Below are 23,777 nucleotides of genomic sequence, written 5' to 3'. Positions count from 1 at the left end.
CTGTTTTCTCCTTCACAGATGCTGCCAGACTTGCTGAACTTTTCCAGCAACTTTGTTTTTGTTGCTTTCTTGTTAAGGCTGGTTTGAACTCCCTGTTCAATAAATGGCTTTCACCTTTATTTTCCCCCCAAGTCCTTTTAACAAACTAAAGAGCAAATAACTAAAATCAAAACCCATTTGCCTGTACTTTCGAATCCAAATTCCCAAATGGTAATATACTATAATCTGTCATCATTTTTCTTTTTACTAAATTAAAATGCTTGTGGCCACTAAATCTTGGTGATTTAGACCATAAGTTCATAGGATATCCAAGCAGAATTAGGCTATTCGGTCCATCAAGTCTCCTCTGCCATCCAATCATGTCTGATATATTTCTCAATTTCATTCTCCTGGCCTTCTCCCTGTAACACTTGATCCCCTTTTTAATCAAAAAGCTATTTATTGCTGTCTTAAATGCATTCAATGACTTGGCTTCCAAAGCCTTCTGTGGCAATGAGTTCCACAGATTCGCCACCCTCTGGCTGAAGAAATTCCTCGTCAACTTAATTCAAAAGCTTTTCCCCATTTCGAAAATAGTCTGTGCGTCTTTTTTCTTCTGCCCAAAGTGCATAACATCACACTTTCCCATATTGTATTTCATCTGCCACTTCTTTGCCCACTTGCCTAGCCCATCCAAGTCCTTCTGTAGTCTCCTTGCTTCCTCAACATTACTTGTCCGTCCATCTATCTTTGTGTCATCTTTGTCTGCAAACTTAACAAAAATACCCTCAGTTCCTTTGTCCAGGTCATTAACACTGACCCCTGAGAATCTCCACTAGTCACCAGCTGCCATCCAGAGAAAGACCCCTTTATCCCCAGTCTTCTGCCAGTCAGCCAATCCTCTATGCATGCTGGTGCCTGTAACACTTATCTCTTATCTAGCCGCCTCCTGTGCATCACTTTGTTAAAAGCCTCCTAGAAATCCAAATAGATCACATCCACTGCTTCTCCTTTGTCTAACTTGCTCATTACCTCCTCAAAGAATTCTAACATATTTGTTAGACATGACCTCCCCGTGACAAAAACTGTGCTGACTCAGCAAAATTTTACCATGCACTTCCAGCTGCTTGACTATCTTACTCTTAATAATATTTTTATCAAACACTAGGGTCGGGCTAACTGGCAGTTTCCTGTCTTCTGCTTCCCTCTCTTCTTAAACGGCGGTGTTACATTAGCCATTTTCCAGTCCTCTGGGATCTCCCTGATTCTCGTGACTTCCAGAAGATCACCACCATTGCCTCCACAATCTCCTCAGCTGTCTCCTTCACAACTCTGGAGTATAGGCCATTTGATCTGGGTGATTTATTCATCTTTAGACCTTTCAGCTTACCCTACACCTTTTCCTTAGTGATGACCACTGCACTCATCTCTGATCCCTGAATCTTTTGAAGTTTTGGTATGCTTTTGGTGTCTTCCATTGTGAAAACTGATGCAAAGTACCTGTTCAATTCCTCTGCCTTTTTTTTGTTCCCCATTGCTAATTCTCCAGGCTCATTTTCCAGTGGACCAATGTCCACTCTTGCCTCTCTCTTACATTTTAGATGTCTAAAAAAAAACTCTTGCAATCTTCTTTTATATTAATAGCTAGCTCACTATCATATTTTAGCTTCTCCCCCCTTTATTGCTTTTCTATTTATCCTTTGGTTTTTTAAGACCCCCCAAACCTCTGGCTTCCCACTAATCTTCACCACATTGTATAATTTTACTTTTTCTTTTATTCCCTCATCATCCACAATTGCCTCGCCCATTCCTTAGTATGTTTCTTCTTCCTTGGGATGAGTTTCTGCTGTGTCTCCTGAATTACCTCCAGAAACCCCCGGCATTGCTGTTTCCTGTTAGGCTCCTCTTCTAATCAGCTCTGGCCAGGTCCTCCCTCGTATCTTTGTAATTACCTTTACTCAACTGTTATCCTGTTACATCTGGTTACAGATTACACATTATGAAATGCAGAACTGCCTGTTCCCTGGTGGGCTGTACCACAGGTTGCTCCAAAAAAAAGTCACGTAGACATTCCACAAATTCCTTTTCTTGAAATTTGCTCCCAATCTGATTTTCCCAGTGCACCTGCATTTTGAAATCTCCCATGATTATTGTAATAGTGTGTTTCTTTACATGCCTTTTCTATCTCCGGACTTGTTTTCTTCCCCATATCCTGACTACAGCAAGGAGGCCCGTGTACAAATCCCATCAGGGTCTTCATTCCTTTGTGGCTCCTCGGGTATCTCAGCAGCACACTTGATTGATTGATTTAATATAAGATGATTTGATTGGAAAGTTTATAAAAGGAGTAAGGACAGAGTTTGCATGAGAAACCTGAGTACCTAGATCTTCGTTTGAATATATATGGTAGTCTAGTGTGCAGGGCTTTTGCAGTGTTAATTTTTTTTTTATTGTTGATCTTTTAGGGGATGCTGTGTCCATGGCATTTATGCAGTCTTATGCAGAAGTATCAACCAGACTTGCAGGTAATTTGTGATATAATTATCTTTATTTGATAACTAATTTCAACAGTTGTCTGCTATGCATGTCTTGTATGGAATCCTCACACTGTCTGTTACTTGTGCTAATTTTAAGGTTTCAAACATCTACTTTTCTGTTGATTTTAAAGCATTTGCATTATAGTTAACTGTCCTTTTTCATTCTCCTTGCTGCTCAGTATTGCTCTGTTGTGCTGATGAGATGTAGAATAGTATTGAATCATAGAATGGTATCTAAGTTCAGTGCTGTGGAGGGACAGGTAGTGTAGAGGAGCTGGGGAGGCTACAGGAGGACTTGAACAGGGTAGGCATGTGGGCAAAGAAGTGGCAAATGGAATGCAGTGTGGAAAAGTGTGAGGTTCTGCACGTTGGAGGAAGAATAGAGGCTAAATGGGGAAAAGCTTCAGAGATTTGATGCACAAAGGAACTTGAGAGTCCTACTTCAGGAACCTCTTAAGGTTAACGTGCAGTTTCAGTTGGCAATGAGGAAGGCAAATGCAATGTTAGCATTCATTTGAACAGGGCTCAAATACAAGAGCAGGGATGTACTGCTAAATCTGTATAAGGCTCTGGTCAGACTGCGTTTGGACTATTGTGAGCAGTTTGGTGCCCCTTATCTAAGGAAGTATGTCCTAGCGTTGGAGAGGGCCCAGAAGAACTTTACAAGAATTGTCCTGGAATGAAGGGAATGTCATACAAGGTAGGAGCAAATTATGACAGATGCTGGAATCTGTACTGAAAACAAAATATGTTGGAAATCACAACGTGTCAGGCAGCGAGAGCAAGTTACCATTTTGAGTCTAGACGACTTTTAATCAGAGCTGACATGAAGAGCTCGTGTTGGCTCTGATAAAGAGTTGTTGAGACTTGAAACATTAGCTTGCTCTGTCTTCACAGCGGGTCAGGCAGCATCTGTGATTTCCGGCACTTTTTTGTTTTTTTTTGTCATACAAGGAATGGTTGAGGACTCTGGATCTGTACTCAGTAGAGTTTAGTAGAATGAAGTGGGGATCTCATTGAAAATTACAGAATACTGAGAGGCCTGGATAGAGTGGATGTGGAGAAGATGTTTCCACTATTAAGAGAGACTACAACATGAGGGCACAGCCTCTGAGTGAAGGAACAACCCCTTAGAACTGAGATGAGGTGGAATTTTTTCAGCCAGAGGGTGGTTAATCTGTGGAACTCATTGCCACAGAAGGCTGTGGAAGCCAAATCACTGAGTGTGTTTAAGACAGAGGTAGATAGGTTCCTGATTAGTAAGGGGATCAAGGGAGAGGGCAGGAGAATGGGATTGAGAAATATATCAATAGTGATTGACTGTTGGGGCAGACTCTTCTGGTCTTATACACTCTTGGGATCCTGGCCAGCTCCCTGCAAGAGCAATTTGGTTAGTTCTACTCCCCACATATTGTTCTTTAGCCCTGTATTTTTATTCCCTTCATTTGGACTGATTTATTGTAGAGTAGGCTCTTGTACTGTCAGGCTGAGGCAAATTGGTCACCTTTTGGAAGGACAGAGTCAAAAATAATTGTACATATGGTAGCCATTTATGTAGTGAAATGGCTGAGATTACCATAATCCCGCATTGGGTATAAAAAGTTTCTGTGATATCAGCATGAAACCATTGTATCTTCACTTTTCTACAGGTAGTTCTCCTATAACACAACAGTTGTGCTCTTGCATGATCTCGTGCTATAGAAAATCGCATTATAGGAAATTGCTATACCTGTTCGCGTTATCCGAAGAGTCCACTGTTCATCAATTGTGTTTCAGCCAATTTCCATTAACAAAACAAGTGTTATAGCAGAACTTCCCTGACTAAATAGCCACAAAACAGTCTTATAGCAGCTGAGACAGGAAAGCCAAAATATTTGTAAACATTTTCAGTGATTGCTTACTAGCACAAAAACTGCTCGCGAAGGCAAATAAGGCATTTGAAAACTATACAGAATTATTTGTAATAAGTCATAATATAAAATTCAGTTTGAAAATGCAAAGCTAGATTATAAACAGATTATAAGGTTGTTCGCTTTAAAAAAAGATGGTAAGCAACATGAGTAAGCTTAAATAGGAAGGGTTGGGATGTTATTTTAGTATGTGCCAGGGTCATGCCTTCACTCAAGCTGTATCTTTGGGTCTTAGTCTTTCCTACAACTGGAAACATCTTCTCCACATCTACTCTATCCAGGTGTCACAGTATTCTGGAGGTTTCAGTGAGATACCCTCTCGTCCTTTTAAACTCCGACACAGACTCTTCAACTACTCCTCTTATGTCAAACCCTTCCTCTCAGGATCATTCTTGTAAATCTTCTCCAGACCACCTCCAATACCAGCACATCCTTTCTTACATATGGGGCCCAAAACTGCTCACAGTATTCCAGGAGCACTCTGACCAGAGCCTTATACAGCCTCAGCAGTACATCTCTGCTCATGTATTCTAGCCCCCTTGAAATAAATTCTACATTGTATTTGCCTTCCTAACTGCCAACTGGACCTCCATGTAAACCTTAGAAGAATCCTGAATAGGACTCCTTTTGTGCTTCAGATTTCCGAAGCCATTTTTTTTGTTTAGAAAATAGTCCATGTCTCTATTCTTCTTACCAAAGTGCATAACCTCACACTTTTCCATATTGAATTCTATCTATTCTATACAGTCCAAGTCCTTCTGCATCCTCCACATTTCCTCAACACTAACTGTCCTTCCACCTAACTTTGTGTCATCTGCAAACTTAGAAACAATACCCTCAGTTCCTTCATTCAGATAGTTAATGTATAATGTGAATACCTGTGGTCCAAACATTAACCCCTGCAGAACTCCACTAGTCACTGGCTGCCATCCTGAAAAAGACCCTTTTATCACTACTCTCTTCCCTTAACCAGTCAGCTAATCCTCTATCCATGTCAGTACCTTGCACCTTACACTGTGGCTTCTTATTTTATTTAACCTCCTGTGCAGCACTTCTGGAAATCTAAGTAGATCGTGTCCACTGGCTCTCCCTTATCTAACTTGCTTGTTACCTCCTCAAAGAATTCTAACTGATTTATCAGACATGACCTTCCTGTTGACGAAGCTATGCTGACTCAGCATTGTTTTACCATGAACTTTGAAGTACTTTGAAATCTCATCCTTAATAATGGACTCTCAAACCTTGCCAATGACAAAGGTCTGTCAAACTGGGTGATAGTTTCCTGTCTTCTGCCTCCCTCCCTCCCTAAGGGTGTTAGATTAGTCATTTTCCAGTCCTGTGGAACACCGCCCCCTGCAACCCACCCCCACCGACTACTCCACTGATTCCTGAAGGATCACCACCAATGCCTCAACAATCTCCTCAGCTGTCTCCTTCAGAACTCTGGGGTGTGTTCCATTTGGTCTGAGTGATTTATCCATCTTCAGACTTTTCAGCTTCCCCAGCACCTGGACCTTCGTGATGGCCACCAGAGTCACCTCTGCCCCTTGACTGTCTTGAAGTTCTGGTATGCTGCTGGTGTCTGTGAAAACTGATGCAAAGTACCTATTCAGTTCCTCTACCATTTCCTGGTTTCGCATTACAACTTTTGCAGCCTCATGTTCTAGTGGTCCAATATACACTCTTACCTCTCTCTTACCTTTTAGATATCTTAAAAAACTCTTGCAATATTCTGTTATATTATTAGCCAGCTTACCTTCATATCTCACCTCCCCCCCCCCTGCCGCCTCCCTATTGCTTTTTAAATTATCATTTGGGCACAGGCAATTCCAAACATTTATATACCATGGTACAAGGTTGCACGCTCAGTACTCCTTTGCAGAGAACCTGGGAGTTAGACCATTGAAGTTCTACTGCAAATGCTGCAAGGCTGCTGTGTAAACTAGTGTGCTGTTACTATGTATAGTTGAGACATTTAATTATAATGCAGTAATTACCTTGTATGAAGCTGTGTCTGGCTGCAGCTAGAGTACAGTGGCCTCACACAATGGGGATATTAAGTTTCTGAGGTGAACCACTTGATTGATAACTGGTTTAAGAGCTCTGTGAAAGCCTGGACATTTGCCTCTGGAGAACTGTAGGTTTCGAGGAGAAATGGTTGCGATCCTTAAAATAATAAAAACAAGATTCTTGCTACATAGGTTGTTTGAAATTTTTATTAAAGAAAATAATTTGTTTGTGGATCAGAAGAAACAGGTGCTCCTCCATGCATCAGAAGGAAACTTTGGGTGTTTCCTAGATTTCCAAAGCCTTTCCATAATTACACTTACTCTTAGTCACCTCCTCTTGACTTCTTACCATATGTTGGGAATGTTTCCTCAAGTCTAGACCTGGTGGTCTTCTGTTCAACCTTCTGTTCTGCCAGATTTGAATGGGGGCACTTCATATGGATTATTAATATTATTACTCATATTTGTACCCAGGAGTTAAAAATCCTTCCCTGTTTTATATGGTGGTGACATAAGAAATCTTTGGTATTTGGTGCAGGGTATGAAATAATTTCAGCTGATGTATGCTGTGATTTACAGAGAAATCAGGGACCCAATTCTCAGGATGTTATGACCTCACCATCACAAAGTTCAACACATACTTCTAAGGAATATAAAAGATGTAAAAATGGTCTGAAAGGGAATGATGTTTCACCACTGCAAAAGACTTAAGTTTGATCATAATGGGATTGTGATTCAACAATAGGAATGTGCTTCAGTTAGCCAACTTAGAGCTTCTAAGAAGTGGGTGATTTTCTGAAATCCAGTTGAATAATTCATGCTTCCACTCTTCAATCTTTCAATATGGACTAATTTACTAAATGTACTATTTTTAACGGTTGGATGTAAAAAAGACTACAATTGAATGATATATGTGTTCATGCTAGCTTATTTTTGTGTTTGTTCAGACTTTGGATTTTCACTTAGAACTGCACTTTTGATGCTCTTTTCCATTGCCTCATTGTTTGAAAAGCTTGCTAGGTTATCAATAATTATCAAAATATTAATAAGTTATGATTTATGGGCTACAAAGATGTATAATGGTCAGATTTCAGAAGTCCTTTTTGTCGTAACACATTTTGTACTGTTGCCTGATTTTTCTAGTTATAATCAATTGCTTGAATAATATTGATCCTAGATTCTCCATTACATTCGTAACAGGTATTTTAATTTGCATGTCCATACCCACTATATCCTGATTATCAAATACAGTCAGAAAATTGATCGAATATTTCTTGCAGTATTGCTCAGGAATCCTCTAAATCATAATGATCCTACTTCTCTCCTCCATGTACTTTCTGCTCAAAGTTGCAAAGATGATCTCTGCTAAAGATGCAATGCCACATCTTTTCATAAGGAAGCAGAACATATTTCTACAATGTAGGTTATTGGTTCAGGATTACACTGTGGAGATCTCCCTGAACAGAGAAGGCAGAGAAACCAGTTTTTAAGCCATCATTATCTTCTGAATGACTGTTCTGGTACAGTGTGCAAAGACTGCAAAAGTGCTGCCTAGCTGCTGATCTAGACCATTATCCGTGGAAATAGGATTAAGTACGCTTTGTGACCCTCATGCTCCTGCTGATGTGAATATTTTTCAGGGAATTTGAATTCTGAAGAATGAATGAATGAATGAATCATAATTGCTTCCAGCAAGTTTTGTATTGTAGTGTGGGATCACTTACCACAGACAATCTGTATATTCAGGAGATAGATGCTTTTTCTGTTGAGAAAGTTGACGTCAGGGACGGGGTTGACTATAGGAATTCTCGAAACAACTTGGGTGCTATTCTTTAAATGCTGAATCTTGAGAAAGCTTCCATAGTCTCATAAGTGTGATGCCTCTAACCTGTTGCTCATTTCCTGTGATTCCAAATGAACCTTTCACGTCTCATGTTAACATATAAACTAGGAGCAGGAGTGGGACCATTTGGCCCCCTGAGCCTGCTTCACCATTTGATAAGATCACAACTGATCTTCGCAATGAGAATGCCCAGTGCTGGGTTGTGATACTACCTTTGTGCTAAATTGAATATATTCAGAACAGTTCATAAGTGGACATTCATAAGGTGGTGTAAGGTATCAAAAACGGCAGAATTGTACATCAACACAATATGTCATGTTGTGGCTGCCATATCGCTAACTCTACCATCAAGGTCAAGACAGGGCACACTAGTTCAGTGAAGAGGGTATAAGAGCATTCAAGGCAAAGAAAGAAGCATATGTAAAAATGAAGTGTCAACATTGTAAAGCTACAATGCGTGACTACATTCACCCTAAAGAGTGGAAGCATTTTCTAGGTAGAGTTAAACATCTAATAAGATCAAAGTTCTGCAATCTTATGACATCTAGTTGTGAATGGTGGTGCACAATTAAATAGTCTGCAGGAAAAACCGAATCCTTGAATGTCTCCATTCTCAATAATGGTAGGAGCCCAATACATTAGTGCAATAGACAAGTCTGAAACATTTGCAACACTATTCAACTAGTGGTTAACCCATTGTGGCCTCCCGTAGTTGTCTCCTCTATCACAGAAGCCAATTTTCAGTCAATTTGTTTCAATTCATGTGAAATCAAGAATTAGCTCAGCACAATGGATACAACAAGAGCAGTGGGTTCCAACAATATCGAAATTGTAGTGCTGAAGATTAGTGTTCCGTAACTGGTTGGGCTCTAGCCCAGCTGTTCCAGTAAAGCAATGACACAGGCACTTGCCCATCCAAATGGAAACTTGCCCAGGCATTTTCTGTTCATAAAAAAAGAATAAATATGATCTAGCCACTTCGTGTATCATTTGTCTACTGTCAATCATCAGAAAAATGATGAAGGTGTCATTGACAGTGTTATCAAGTGGTACAGACATAATGATTAGTATACTGCTCACGAATTCTCAACTGGTTTCTGACGGAACCATTTGCTCCAGATATCACAATAGCCTTGGTCCAAACAATGCAAAGAGAGTGAAACATCAGAGGTGAAATGAGAGTGATTGTCCTTCACACTAAGGAGGCATTTGACAAACTCAAGCTTGGTGTGAACAAGGTGAAATGTGCATGAATTGTGCCTAGTACAGAGGAAGATGGTGTGGTTGTTAGAACGCATTCACCCCAGGGTATCGCTGCAATGGATTCTCATGTTAGTGTCTTAGGTCCAATGAGTTGCTTCATCAGTTACCTTTCCTCCAGAAATGGACAGGTCCATTGATGAAAATGAAGTGTTCAACTCTCTTGACAGCTCCCCAGATACTGAAGCCATCCATGCCCATATGCAACAGGACCCGGATTTTGAAGCTTGAGCTAATCAATGGTAACTAGCATTCAATCAGAAGGTTGCCTGTTCAAATTGCATCAGGCTCATGCTGTTCGAATGTAAATAAGCTCCCTGGGCGAAACCAGGTTTCGATTCCACCCTTGGGCGACTGTCAGTGTGGAGTTTGCACATTCTCTCCATGTCTCTGGTTTCCTCCCACAGTCCAGAGATGTGCAGGTTAGATGGATTGGCCGTGCTAAATTGCTTATAGTGTGCAGGGATGTGCAGGCTAGGTGGATTAGCTATGGGAAATGTAGGGTTACAGGGATAGAGTAGGAGGGGTGAATCTGGGTCGATTGCTCTTGGAGGGTTGGTGTGGACTCGATAGGCTGAATTGCCTGCTCCCACCCTATAGGGATTCAATGAAATCACACTAATGCCCTGCGATGACCACCTCCAGGAAGAGAGATTTGTTCTTGCCATTAAGTCCTCTTAACATCAATTTTCTGGGTAGCATCTAAATACAGTGGTTACAGGAACAGGTCAGAGGCTAGGGACTCTGCTGTATTGACTCACCTCCTGACTGACTGCAACCTTTCCATTATCTAAAAGGCACAAGTCAGGAGTGTGATGGAATACTTCCCACTTGCCTGGATGGGTGCAGCACCGACAACACTCAAGAAGCTTGATACCATCCAGGACAAAGCAGCCCACTTGATTGGCACTACATCCACAAGCATCCATTCCCTCTACCACTGACATTCAGTCGCAGCAGTGTCTACTATCTACAAGTTGCACTGCAGAAATTTACCAAAGATCCTTAGACAGCACCTTCCAAACCCACGACCACTTCCATCTTGAAGGACAAGGGCAACAGATACATGGGAACGCCACCATCTGCAAGTTCCCCTCTAAGCCACACGCATTCCTGAATGTTTGGAAATATATCATTGTCCCTTCACTTACTAGATCAAAATCCTGGAATTCTCTCCATAAGGGCAGTGTGGGTCTACCTACAGCATGTGGGCTACAGCGGTTCAAGAAGGCAGCTCACCATCACCTTCTCAAGGGCAACTAAAGATGGGCAAGAAATGCTGGCCAGCCAGCGACGCCCACATAACGTTGTGAATAAAAAACATTGGGAGCATTTTTGCTTTGAGAAATCAGATCATGCTCACTGATCATTTTAAGACTGTCAAGGTGTATTCATAAAGAAGAAAACAGCTACAGATTTCTAAACAGTTTTAAAATCTGATTTATCCATTTATTTTTCCCACTATGATAAATTGTCCTTCTGGATCTACTTAAAATGAAATTTGTGGAAAATGCTAAATAACAACAGCAAACAAAAATTGGTAACATTCCTGAATCAAAATGTTAATTTGTAAATAATAAATTCCGTATTGATTCATAACTTTGCAGTGTGAGTATGTGCATCTGTCTGAAAACATTGGTTCCTGTTCTCATTTTTATGTCATACTTTTGGCAATTTTTCCAGTCTTCCTGTTTTTTGAGCAGAAACTAGCTATTAAAATTTGACGCAGACTTGTTAATCCTCTCAATGTGATGAGGCCCGCAATGTCTCAGTTTTGCATCCCCCAGCAGTTCAGCCTATACTGTAGAAAAAAAAATTCTGCCTTCCAACAAACAACTTTTTTTCTATCATTTTTATATTTCAACATGAACCTATATAGATTCCCTCCAAATAAAATGTATGCGTGCACACTGTGCAACCTTGCGTCCCATTGCTAACTTTTATTATTATATTTTGTCATTGTGATACTTATAACATCACGTCACATTAGCAGTACATTGGCTTTATTAATGCCTCTGAATGCGTGTTTTTAACGGATATTAGCATTAGTGATACTGCAGTTTTGACATTTTACAGGCTCCATGCTCCTGTACAATTCAAATTATAATTGTAGAAACCTCTATTTTGCGATAAATGTTCCAAATTTAAGATTTATCACAATATATGAAATGTTGCTACGTTCCTGACCTACATTTGTTTTCAGGGTAGAACCGTCAGAGCCCACTTATGTTGGGATTTCCTTATAAATACAGCCTTACTGTTTTCATTTTATTTTAAATTGAATGCAATAAAGTGCTTCTAAAACTTTTGCTGCATAGATATGAAGGACCTTGTACTGACTCGAGTTAACTGTGGAGACTGGCCAGATGTTTGTTTGAATGAAGATGTTACATGTTTTCCGACTGTCAAGATGTATATTCAAGGAGATAAACATTTACTCTACACTGGAATGCTAGGAACGCACAGTCTATTAAAGTTCATTATGCTGTAAGTAAGCTAAACTAAATCTTCTTATTTTCTTTTGCTTGGAATGTGGATGATTCTGTTAAAACAGTATTTATTGTCCTGATATTATTTAAAATTCAGCCATAGAGTGCTTGCATAGGTACACATGTAGGCTCCATCCTGTTCTGAAGAATATTGGTGAACTAATGGAGTTCTTTCTAAAATCAGTTCGCAGTATTTATCATGGGTTTTTGGGCATAAGCCTAGTTTACTTATCTCATACCATAACCCAAGACCAGTTACACTAAAATACTTATGCAATACGAAAGAACTAACAGTTAACTTAATTTTGATCAGATGTCTTCTGTGTTCACATGTCATCCTTTATATATTGTTTGTAAGTAAAGCTGTCAAGGAGGCAAGGTCCATCAGGATGGTTTTACTATCCCTCACTGTTAGGAATGCATTTCTATACATATTCTCCTCAGTTTCATTTTTGATATTTTACTGCAAAACAATACTTTGCGCCTGTAGTTTCTTCGTAAACTCGATTTTCTGTGGACATTTTACATGAAGTTTTCTATCTATATCCCTGATTGATATTGTCATAATTTTTTTTGGCAAGGATGGCCCAGAAATGGTTTAAATATATCTTAAAATAGCAGTTATTAGTTAGCAGAAAAATCCAGCAATTTGCGGTGAGGATAAGTCTTCAAATATTTCACTTCTCTGCAAACTGCTGAATAATTTCCACCATTGTATAGTGAGTGTTGACAGATCTGAAAAGAAATTGCAATCTTGCCGTAAACCCCTCTAACACTAATGAAGCTTATCAGTCATCTGCCATGAAATTGCTGAATGTGTGCAGTAAACCAGATTTAACCTCACTGCTACCATGTAGACTAGCGATTTATGTTACAATGGCTGTGCTGATGACATGGTTTATGGTCCTGCCATCAAAGTTAGCATTAGATGTTCAGACAAGGAAAAAGTGAACCTGTGGAGTCTTATTCCAGCAGGTAATGAATTGTTCAATTTGGGAACTTCTTTTATTCTGCCTTTGTGCTTGCACATCTTGCCATCCACATGAAAGGTAATGATTTCATTTGGCTCCAATTACCTGATTTGGTTTTCCAGAAATCACTTTGTTTCCTTTTTTTAAGCCTTTTGCTTCATTGATTGAGTTGATCAAACATTAGGCACAAACAGTCATGAGCTCCCAGATTTACCTATGATATTTATGCACCATTATCGATTGATCTGTTAGTCAGCTAACTGCTGGCAAATTGCTTTGGGTGTAGCAAGGTACAATGTTGTCCTCCCACTTCTGCTCTGTCCTGATTGTTGCAGGATATTCCTTACCTGAATGGGGATGTTTTTCTTTAGCTATGCAAACTCTGTGCTTTGTCCCCATTGCATTGTAGCACTATTCAGGATACAACAGAGTACCACAACCTGGGACTGTGGGTTTTACTGCAAAATACCCCTCAGACTTGCCCAAGCAGCAATCTGCTACTTAAGCTGTGATGTATGGTCCCTCTCGTAATCCCATGGCTCTGGCTGTATCTCCACTGAGTTGATGAGCATTGGGTTTGTCTCGAGTCTGATATAAAAAGATGACTCTCTTCTCCAATTAGCTAGCTTTATGGGCTGAGTCAGTAGGTAAGAGGATGATACATTGGCACAGTACGTAGTGACAGCTTTCATGAACCTGACACCGATCTGTCTGATTCACTGGCAATGGTAAGAACCAAACCTAAAGAAATACGTTCTTGCTAAGCAGTTAGGTATGGTAGAGCAATAAGCTTGGAATTATTGTTGCAGTGCCACAAGTGAAAGATCCATGAGCAAAGTTTTTGCTTGTAAACATTGTAAACATTTTTGAACAAATAGCACTCAATAATCAAGGCACATGGTGATCTCTTGGAATTTTGAATTTTTAGATGGGAAGGAACATTCTAAAGCAAAGGATGATAATTTTAATGACATTAACAATAACTTTTGGAGGAAATGAGCTCTTTCCTCTCTCTAGGCTGGGGAATATTTAACAAAATAAACATCTTCAAAATGTTTGTGTTGCGGCATTATCTGCTGACACCTACAACTGCATGCACACGATTCCAGGCCCAACACATCGTTGCATACACTTTACATGTGATATCATATGCAAAGGCTGCACTGTGCACACTCAGAGAAGTGTGTGAGTTTGAAACTGGCTCAGCGGCGGGCTGAGAGGATATGGGAGGAGGAATACGAGGAGGGGGTGATCAATGAGGCTGGTCGCGGGAGGAAGGAGGATATGCTGGAGAAGTTGAGAGTTGGAGAAGTTGGCAGGGGGGTGGGGAATGTGGCATCCAGGAGGCCTCTCCTGGCCTTTTCCCTGGACACTGGAAATCTGACATAAAAACAGAAACTGCCGGAGAAATATTATCTCTTGTTAAAGAAAATTGTTTTGGAGCACAAACCCCTCGATTTGTGCATGTCAGGCTTGGAATTAACAACTGAAATTATCAGTGTTTACAGTTCTGTATTATAAGCCATGCTTTGTATCTTATGCAGTTTGTGAATAAGAAATGTGTTTTTGATCTAGGTTTTGTTGGAGAGAATTTGCCATTCACATCTGTTTGTAAAGTTAATCATTTTTAGTCGGTCTGTCCACAAACATTTGGAGAAGAAATGTGCGTGGGAGGGTGAATCTGAACTTGAAGAATTTTTAAATAAACAAACGAGCAAAGGAAAAGGTCAACCAAGTGATAGAAATATGATACAATCTTGAATTGACTTCAGGCCCATGATTTTTAACCCTGCCCTTCTGAAAACCAGAAGGAGCAAACAAAATGTAGTGAGAGTCTTATCCACCTCTTTCCTCACAATGATTTTTCCAAGTGTGGTTTCAAATTGCAGGTAGCAAGGTCACACTTCCCAAAATGCTAAGGCCCTACTTTAGATATGTAGACTAGACTCATGTAAAGTAAACAATCTGCTGTTTTAGCTGGAATTGCAATATGAGGAGCAGTGATGATTTCCTTGCTCTTTGGGGAGCAGAGCCAAGGCCAGAAGTTATTGTAAGACATAATTTGTTTTCTGATCAGGAATGTCTTCTCTAGTCCTCTGAAAGAGATAATGTTTCAAATCGAATATAACCTGTCTTCAGAACTTCAGATTACTCTGTTTCTCTCCACACAGAAGCTGCCAGACTTGCTGAGCTTCTTCAACACTTTTTAATGGTTTTAATTTCAGATCCGAAGCATTCCCAGTACTTTGCTTTTATTTTTAGGAAGCTTTGAGTCTTGACTTCCACCACCCAGTCCCTCCTCCCTCTCCTACCCAACATCCCCACTCTTGCTAAACTTCACCAATATACCCAGTTTTGTCTGGCACCTCTTTCCCTGGGTCCCCATGCCAGGCTTCTCACCCTGTGGTGTTAAAGGCCAGCTAGCTACTTCCACCAGATTGCCAGGTTTTTCAATGGAAAAGATGATAAGCGGCATGATTTTGAGGCCTCACCATTAAAAGCATGTAAACCTGCCAAAAGCAGTTCCTGAACAGGGACACCGTTATCTTTTCCATGTTCCTACTTAGCAGTTAAAATCAAGATTTTTTTTTTGCTTTTTACATATAAGCATTTTAACACTTTGCCATTCAAGTTTACGGCTTGCACCACTGTGACCAACTTTTTGATATCATTCTTGTCCCCATTATAACCTACAATAGATAAGGGAAAGAGACTAGTGCATGATCACTGGAAATCTGGGGTCCAGAGCACATTTCAATATCTCGCTGCTACAATGAAGATATGCTTAATTTGCCCTGTCCACTTAAGTTTTCTTTTCGAATTTTAGTTTTCCCTGTTGGGAAAATCTAAATGCTAACTTGCAGATGCACTTAAACATCTAAGGTTAATTAGAAGGCAGTTGTAGTTATTTGAAAGTTTCATGCTGCATTTCAACAAAAATGACTGATTTTCTTCCTGCTTTTTGTTGTTGATTACATCTGAGATAAGATTTGTTACTATTTGGAATATGAAACTTAGTGTGATTCACACATTCTGTATCTGTTGTGAGAAATACTACACAATGCAAGTGTTTTTTCCCTCTAAAAATGAAAGTATCTTGCACTTAGAATGCATCTACAGCAATTTTGAAATGTAGTCGCTGAGAAACATGTCAGCCACCTTGCACATTTCCCACAAACAGCAATATGAGAGTGAGCAGATAATCTGTTTTTGTGATATTGATTGAGGGAACTTTATTGACTTGGACACTGGCTCCTCCCCTGTTCCTTTTTAAAACCAGAGTTTTGGGATCTTTTTGCCCACCTGAGAGGCCAGATGGGATCTTGGTTTAATGTCTCATCCAAAAGATGGCATGTCTGACAGTACAGCACATCTTTGGTTTCTATCCTAATTGTCAGCCTTGGTTTCTGTGTTCAAATCTGCGGTGTGGGACTAGAACCCACAATCTTCTGATTCAAAGGTGAAAGTGCTACCAACTCACACTGTGTGAATAGATCCCATGTAACATTGCCTGCTATTAGTCAAAGGGTGTATGTTTTTGCCAAGTGGTGGTATATAGCACAAAATGTTATATTTTCAAACAAAAAAGCCAAATACTGTAATGTAAATGGTGGAAATCTGAAGTAGAAACAGAAATTGCTGGAAATACGCAGCAAGTCAGGCTTTTGATGGAGAAACAGGATTAATATTTCAGGCAAATTTCCTCAGGATTCTTACATAATTCTCCAGGCCACTCATTTAAGATGATTAATTAAAGGTGTATTTTTATTATATTCTGTAATTTTCACTGTTACGTAGGCATTCACAATTCTACCCATGTTCTGTGAAAATGGAAACAAAACAAAAACAGAAATTGCCAGAAAAACTTTGCAGGTCTGGCAGCATCTGTGGAGAGAAATCAGAGTTAATGCTTCAGGTTCACTGACCCTTCTTAAGAAGCCTTCTGTGAAAAACTATAACATTTGACTTCATTAATCAATGTTGCATACCTGTGGTAAGTTATAGAATTATTTAAGGTGAGGTAATTTGAGGTTGATTGACTTTGTGACTGAGACGATGTGGCCTCTGTTAATACTCTGCACCTGGTGTTAGGAACAATAAATACTTTTAAATTTAGTTTATGCTTTGTATCTTTCTGGTAAGAAGGGGGAGACATGGCTGTGGATTCATTTATGAAGTTGTTTCAGGGTCAGCTTGTTGCTAAGAGGTCTGGACGCCTCTTCATATATATGCATTTTTCATAAAGTTTTGCTACGCTTGAAGTGAAGAAATGGGGATTGGTGGTTTAATGCATGGAAGAAGGTTGAATTAACTGTGTTGTTGCCTACTGACAAGGTCCATGGACAAACAGAGAGATCATAGTTAATGGTTGGATTTGAATTCAATAAAATCTGGAATTAAAAGTCTAATGATGACCATGAAACATTATTAATTATTGAAAAAAAAAAAGTAGTTCCCTAATGTTCAATAGGGAAGGAAGTCTTCTGTATATCCCCAGCCTCTTAGACTCCAGTCTTCAACCAATTCAATTCACCACATCCAGTGATATCACTGATATCAAGAAAAGGCTGAAAGCACTGGACGTTGCCAAGTTTATGGGCTCCAACAATATTTCAGCAATGGTGCTCAGGATTTGCGCTCCAGAACTTACCATGCCTGTAACCAAACTGTTCCAGTACAGCTACAACACTGGCAATTACCTGGCAATATGAAAAATTACTTAATTGTCTTGTACACAAACAGCAGATAAATCCAACCTGATCAATTATTGCACTGTGAGGGAAGGTGTCACCAATAGTACCATTAAGCAGAATCGGAAAATTAAAAAAGAAAATATGATAACAAAGCTTGAAGTATTATCAGCTGGTGGCTGCAATACGGTAATGTGTGGCAGCAATAACCTTAGAAACAAATATCAATGATAGTGTCACTGAAACATATCCCTTTAAGGATGCGGTAGAGCTACTTGAGTAACTATGAATTGTAACTACCACTCAAGACATGTCAGTTTGAAATTTTCCCTTGGAAACTATTATACTTAAACTGTGAAATTACTGGAAATTAGCAGATTAAATTGTTTTATTGGCAAGATTCACAGACTTCATAAGAGGACGTCTGGAACGTTATGTAACAGCATCTGGAAATTCAGTTCTTGGGCTGGCATTGTTAGTTCAGATACAGACAGTTTGTGTAATGAGGTCTCTTATGGTTAACTTTAGCCTGCATCCAAAAAGTAAGGTTCTCTGTCTGCAATTTTTATTCTATCAACAATGATGCCTGTTAAATACTTAAACTAATACCAATATTCATTTAATGAAACCCTCATTCATGTCTTTTTGACTCTGAGCTTGACAATTCCAGTATACTCCCAGCCTTTTTTCCTCCTTTTTAATCATCCATTACTTTGAAATCACAGAAAAACCTGCTGTCTGTATCCTAACTTGAACAATATCTTGTTTATTCATTAGCCCTATATATGCTGGCATACACCACTTTCAATTTTTTTTAATTCCTGTTTTCAAATCCCTCCTCGACCTCATCTCTCTCCATCTCTGAAACCTCCTCAAACCCAACAACAATCTGAGATAATCTGCATTCATCTAATTGTGGCCTTTTGAGCATTCTCTATTTTACTCACTCTAGCATTGGTGGCTGTGCTTTCAGACATCAAGGTCATAACCTCTGGAAAATGCCCTTCCTGAATCTGTCCACCCTATTAGTTCTTCTTCATCCTTAATGATATATTCTTGAAACTTGACCAAGCTGTTTGCCAACTTCCGTATTAATTCATTATATCCTTGCACTATATCTATCACCTAAATGCATTGTTATTGCTAAACTGCATTCTGGTGAATGTTTGACCCACTAGCACCCAATATGCCCATTAGAGGGTGTCTGTACATTACATTGCTGAGAAGACACCATTTAGAAACTGCTGAATCAAACAAAATAATCAGCAGACTTTTATTTATAATGAAGGACTATTTGGAAAAATAAGATACTAGATAAGAATCACCAACTTCCTTGAATCAGGAATTTAATTAAAATATGGTTGGTTGCAGTTGCTGAATTTGAATAACATTGGTCATGTTGCTTGCCATTAAACTGTGTAGGGTATCTTTTGCTAGTCAGACATTTTAAGAGTTCTTAGCAATGTGCAACTATATTGCCTGCTCTGTGTTGTTGATGTTCATTTTTTTCTTTGTTAGGAGCAGAATACCTACTCCTGTCCTATTGAAATCAATAGAAGATGTTGAAGCCTATCTAAAAGGAGAGTTACGCAGTGATCTCAAAACACAGTGGGACATTCCTGTTGTAGGATTATTCAGCTCAGAAATGAAAGAAGGTACAATAAGAAAGCCAAACTAAAGCACTTATCACTGTCAGATTATTCTTAAAGTTTTGGTGCATCATTGTGGTCTCAATTCCCAAAAGAAAATTTGATTTGACTTTTGAAAGGCAACATACATTGCACATTTTCCTTCCTCTGTATGTCACAAGTACTAGATCAGCTTCAGAATATGTCAATGACATCCACTTTACTGCTCATCCTCCTCTCCTCGTGTCATTGTTGCCATTGTTCTGTCAACTGCCCATCTATTTGGCACTCACTTAAAATATTGTTTTTTGGATCCTGAATCTATGCCTTTCACCATAAAACCGTAAGATATTGGAGCAGGACAAGACCATTTGACCTATCGAGTCTGCTCCACCATTCATTCATTGCAAATATGTGTTTCAAACCCATTCTCCTGCGTTCTCCCTGTAACCCTTGAGCCTTTTACTAATCAAAAACCTATATACCTCTGCCAAAAGGATCTTATCCCAGTTCTAAAGTGTTGACCCTTCAATCTGAGGCTGTGTCCATGGATCCTGGTTTCCTACTAGTGGAGACATCTTCACGACGTCCACTCTATCCAGGCCTCTCAGTATCCTGTAAGTTTCAATGAGATTCACCCTCATGCTTCTAAACTCTGTTGAGTACAGACCCAGAGTCCTCAAATGCTCCTTATTTAAAAAGCCCTTTATCCCCAGAATCATTCTTGTCTCAAGGTCATCAGATAGAGGTGACTGGTGGTGATTTAGCCTGATGGCCATCACACGTCAGGCAAGGGGAGAGGTTGAGAAGGAGAGTGCCTTATGGTAAACTCAGCCAGTGTGGGACTTGAGCTCGTACTGTTGGCATCACTCTACTTCACAAACCAGCAGTCCAGAAAACGGAGCTAACTGACCCCTGTACTTAGATTGAAACAGAATATTTCTAGTGCTGAAAGAACATAAATACAAGATGAATGTGATAAATTTAAGATTGATTAGCAAGCCTTATATCATCTGATATAATTCCTTTTCTTTTTCATAATTTCTTCATGCTTGACTCCACTTCACACCAGTTGCACATTTAGATTGAATCCAATGACGCATGACTTTTGTGCCCTGCTGAACTTCCAAGCTCATATTCTATCACCTGGTTTACTGTTTCCATCTCTGCAACATTGTGTCCCTCCCCAGCTCTTCTCCTATTGTTGTTGAAGCCCTCAGCAGTTCCTCACACTCCCCATCTTCAATTTTTCTAACGCTGTGCTTGCCACAAACTCCACCTTGGCTGAAGCTCTGCTGCCTCTATCTTTTCCTGTACTAAATCTAATTCTCGTATCACCTCTAAACTTGCAAGCTTCTATTTGGCTGACCATTTTAGAACTAAGTTAAAATGCTTATCATTTCTTTTCAAATCCATTCATGGTCTTGATCCTCCTTAGTTGTATGATTACATTCCCTGCTCTGTTGACTTAGGGTATTCATATGTTTCTTTATTTTGTTTGGTGGCAGAACCTTCAAGTGCTTTCTCTGTTACTCTCTCTCTCTCTCCTTTGATAGCATCCTCTGATTCTTCTTCTACCAGATGGAGTGTGGTGTCTGAAAGGCCGCTCCTTCAAGAACCTCTTCTAACATCAAGCAATTCTTAGGAATGCAATAAAGTATTTTGTGATGTTAATAGTACTCCTAGACGAGAGTTGTAGTGTACAATCTATTTAATGCTGATACTAACACCAATCTTACAATTTCTGTCTCACTATTTTATTTTAGCATTTTTCCTGAGATATAGACAGTGCTCATTAAATTGCAATAATTGTCCACTCCTAATTACCACTGGAGCTTCAGATAACTTTGACAATTAGGCATTTACTTTGGATAAGAGTCACATGTAAGCCAGACCAGGTTGGGATGGTACATTTTCCATGCTTGACAGATTTCGGGGGGTTTTTGGTCCAGCCTTCAAGAATCACGTATTGAACTCCTTTATTTGAACCATCTACAAAATGGGCTTTGTATAGCATCTTATCATCGAATCCCTACTGTGTGGAAACAGACCCTTTGGCCCAACAAGTCCACACCGGCCTTTGGAGCATCCCACCCAGACCCATCCCCCTATAACCCACCTAAGCTACACATCCCTGAACACTACGGATTTAGCATGGCCAATCCACCTAACCTGCACATCTTTGGATGTGTACGTGGAGGAAACCCACGCAGACATGGGGAGAATCTGCAAATTCCACACAGACAGTCGCCTGAGGGTGGAATCGAACCTGGGTCCCTGGCGCTGTGAGGCAGCAGTGCTAACCACTGAGCCACCCTGCTGCCCCAACTAAGTATTAAGAAAAGGAGCTAATTATTAAACCTGTTGTAAAAGAGCCTTTAGGAATACTGACCATACTATGATAATATTCTGAATTAAGCTTGAGAGTGATGCAGTTTAATCAGACATTTGGGTTTACCATCTAATGAAAGGAAGTTATGAAGCTGTTGGGGACAAATCGGCTATGATAGATTGGGAAACTGTTAAAATGTACAATGGTAGATAGGCAATTTAAAGAACAATTTAAGAACTAATGCATCATTAACAACAAAAATACATTCCTTTAATGCCCCAAAAACCCAGTAAGGAAAGTGTTCTAAGTGTGGCTAACATTTGTTTTGGATCAGAGGAAGACTTCTGTAATACAAGCTACACACTGCAGATGCTGGAGACTTGAAATAAAAACAGAAAGTACTGGAGGAACTTAACCTGAAGGCATCTGTAGAGAGAGAAACAGAGTTAATGATTTGAGTCCAATATGACTCTATATGGAACTGAAAAGGGTTGGAAAAGTAATAGTTCTTATGCTTTGAAAGAAGGGGGTGAAGGAGCAAGTGGAACAGATCATATGAGTGCCCACCTGTTCCCTTACCAATCATTCCACTTGTTCTTCCTTGCCTGGGAAAAAATACAGAGAAAACAGGAAACTACAGACTTATTAGCCCAATTTCAGTTTATAGCTAGAATCTAATAGGGTGGGATAACAGACACTTAGAAAAAATGGTATGATTGTACAGAGTCTACCTTAGATTTATGAACGGCAAATCATATTTTCATGGAATCCCTACTGTGTGGAAACAGGCCATTCAGCCCAATGAGTCCACACCGACCCATCAAAGAGCATCCCCCTCAGACCCATCCCCCTACCCTGTCCTTGTAACCCTGCATTTCCCATGGCTAACACACCTAACCTACACATTTAGCATGGTAATTTAGCATGGCCAACCCACCTAACTTGCACATCTTTGGACTGTGGAGGAAACTGGAGCACCCAGAGGAAACCCACACAGATATGGGGAGAGTATGCAAATTCCACATAGACAGTCGCCCGAGAGTGGTATTTGACAAGCCTGTTGGAGTTTTGTGTGTATGCTACTTAACAGAATAGGCAAGGGGAACCAGTGGATGTGGCATGTTTAAGGCTTTTGATAAGGCATGTAAGAGATTAAAGCACATAAGGTTTGTGGAATATACTGGCATGGATTGAGAACTGGTTAACAGACAGAAAACAGAAAAATAGACAAGTCATTTTTAGGTTGATAGGCTGGGACCAGTGGAATACCACAAAGATCACTTCTTGGGCAGTAGCTGCTTCCAATCTGTATCAATGATTTGGAAAACCAGTTCCAAGTTATTTGGAGAGGCTAATTAAATGACAAAAAATTGCCAGATAGAATACATTGTGGAGAAGCATGAGATTGTCCACTTTGGTAGCATAACAGAAACGGAGAGTATTTCTTAAATAGTGAGAGGCTGGTAAGTGTTGAACTCCCAGGCTGGAAAGGTCAACTACAAGAGGGCACAGATTCAAGGTGAGAGGGGGAAAGTTTAGGGGAGAAGTACAGGGAAAAGTTTCCACACAGAGATTGTTGGGTATCTGGAACACACTGCCAGTGGAGGTGGTGGAAGCAGACACATTAGTAATGTTTAAGGAATATCTTGATAGGCACATGAATGGGAGCGAACAGAGGGAAAGAAACTGCATATGGGCAATAAATAGTGGATCTAAATATGGGTTAGGAATTGATGAAGGCTTGGTGGGCCAAAGGGCGTGTTCCTGTGCTGGATTGTTCTTTGTTCCTTGTTCCAAGAGAACTTTGGTGTTCTTGTTTGTGAGCCACTGAAAGTTAACATGCAGGCACAAAAGCAATTGGGAAGACAATTGGCATATTGACCTTTATTACAGAAGGATTTGTGTAACGGAGTGAGGTTGTCTTATTGCAATTATGTAGAGCCTTGGTGAGGTCACTCTTGGAGTATTGTGCCCTGTTTTGGTCTCTTTACCTCAGGAAAGGATATACTGATCATAGAGGGAGCACAACGTAAGTTCATCAAGCTAATTCCTGGGTTGGAAGGATCATCCAGTCTGTATAATCTTTCCTCATAGGAACTTTTGCTGTGGAATCTAACAATAGTTGAAA

General features: G+C 39.8%; 1 protein-coding gene across 1 annotated transcript in view; it reads left to right on the top strand.

Moving 5' to 3' along the window:
* The first annotated feature begins 2,450 nt into the window (after positions 1 to 2,450).
* The window catches only part of LOC109932736 (thioredoxin domain-containing protein 16-like), a 105,474-nt gene continuing 84,147 nt past the window's right edge, over positions 2,451 to 23,777 (top strand). The window contains exons 1-3 of the mRNA XM_048599853.1: positions 2,451 to 2,504; positions 11,857 to 12,025; positions 19,208 to 19,344. Of these exons, the coding sequence (XP_048455810.1) occupies positions 2,459 to 2,504; positions 11,857 to 12,025; positions 19,208 to 19,344 (352 nt within the window). The 5' untranslated portion in view covers positions 2,451 to 2,458. The remainder of the gene's footprint in view (positions 2,505 to 11,856; positions 12,026 to 19,207; positions 19,345 to 23,777) is intronic.

The sequence above is a fragment of the Rhincodon typus genome, chromosome 8, assembly GCF_021869965.1.
Source record: "Rhincodon typus isolate 14 chromosome 8, sRhiTyp1.1, whole genome shotgun sequence".
NCBI lineage: Eukaryota > Metazoa > Chordata > Chondrichthyes > Orectolobiformes > Rhincodontidae > Rhincodon > Rhincodon typus.
The sequence above is the reverse complement of the archived record's forward strand: the minus strand, read 5'-3'. Positions and strand labels throughout refer to the sequence as shown.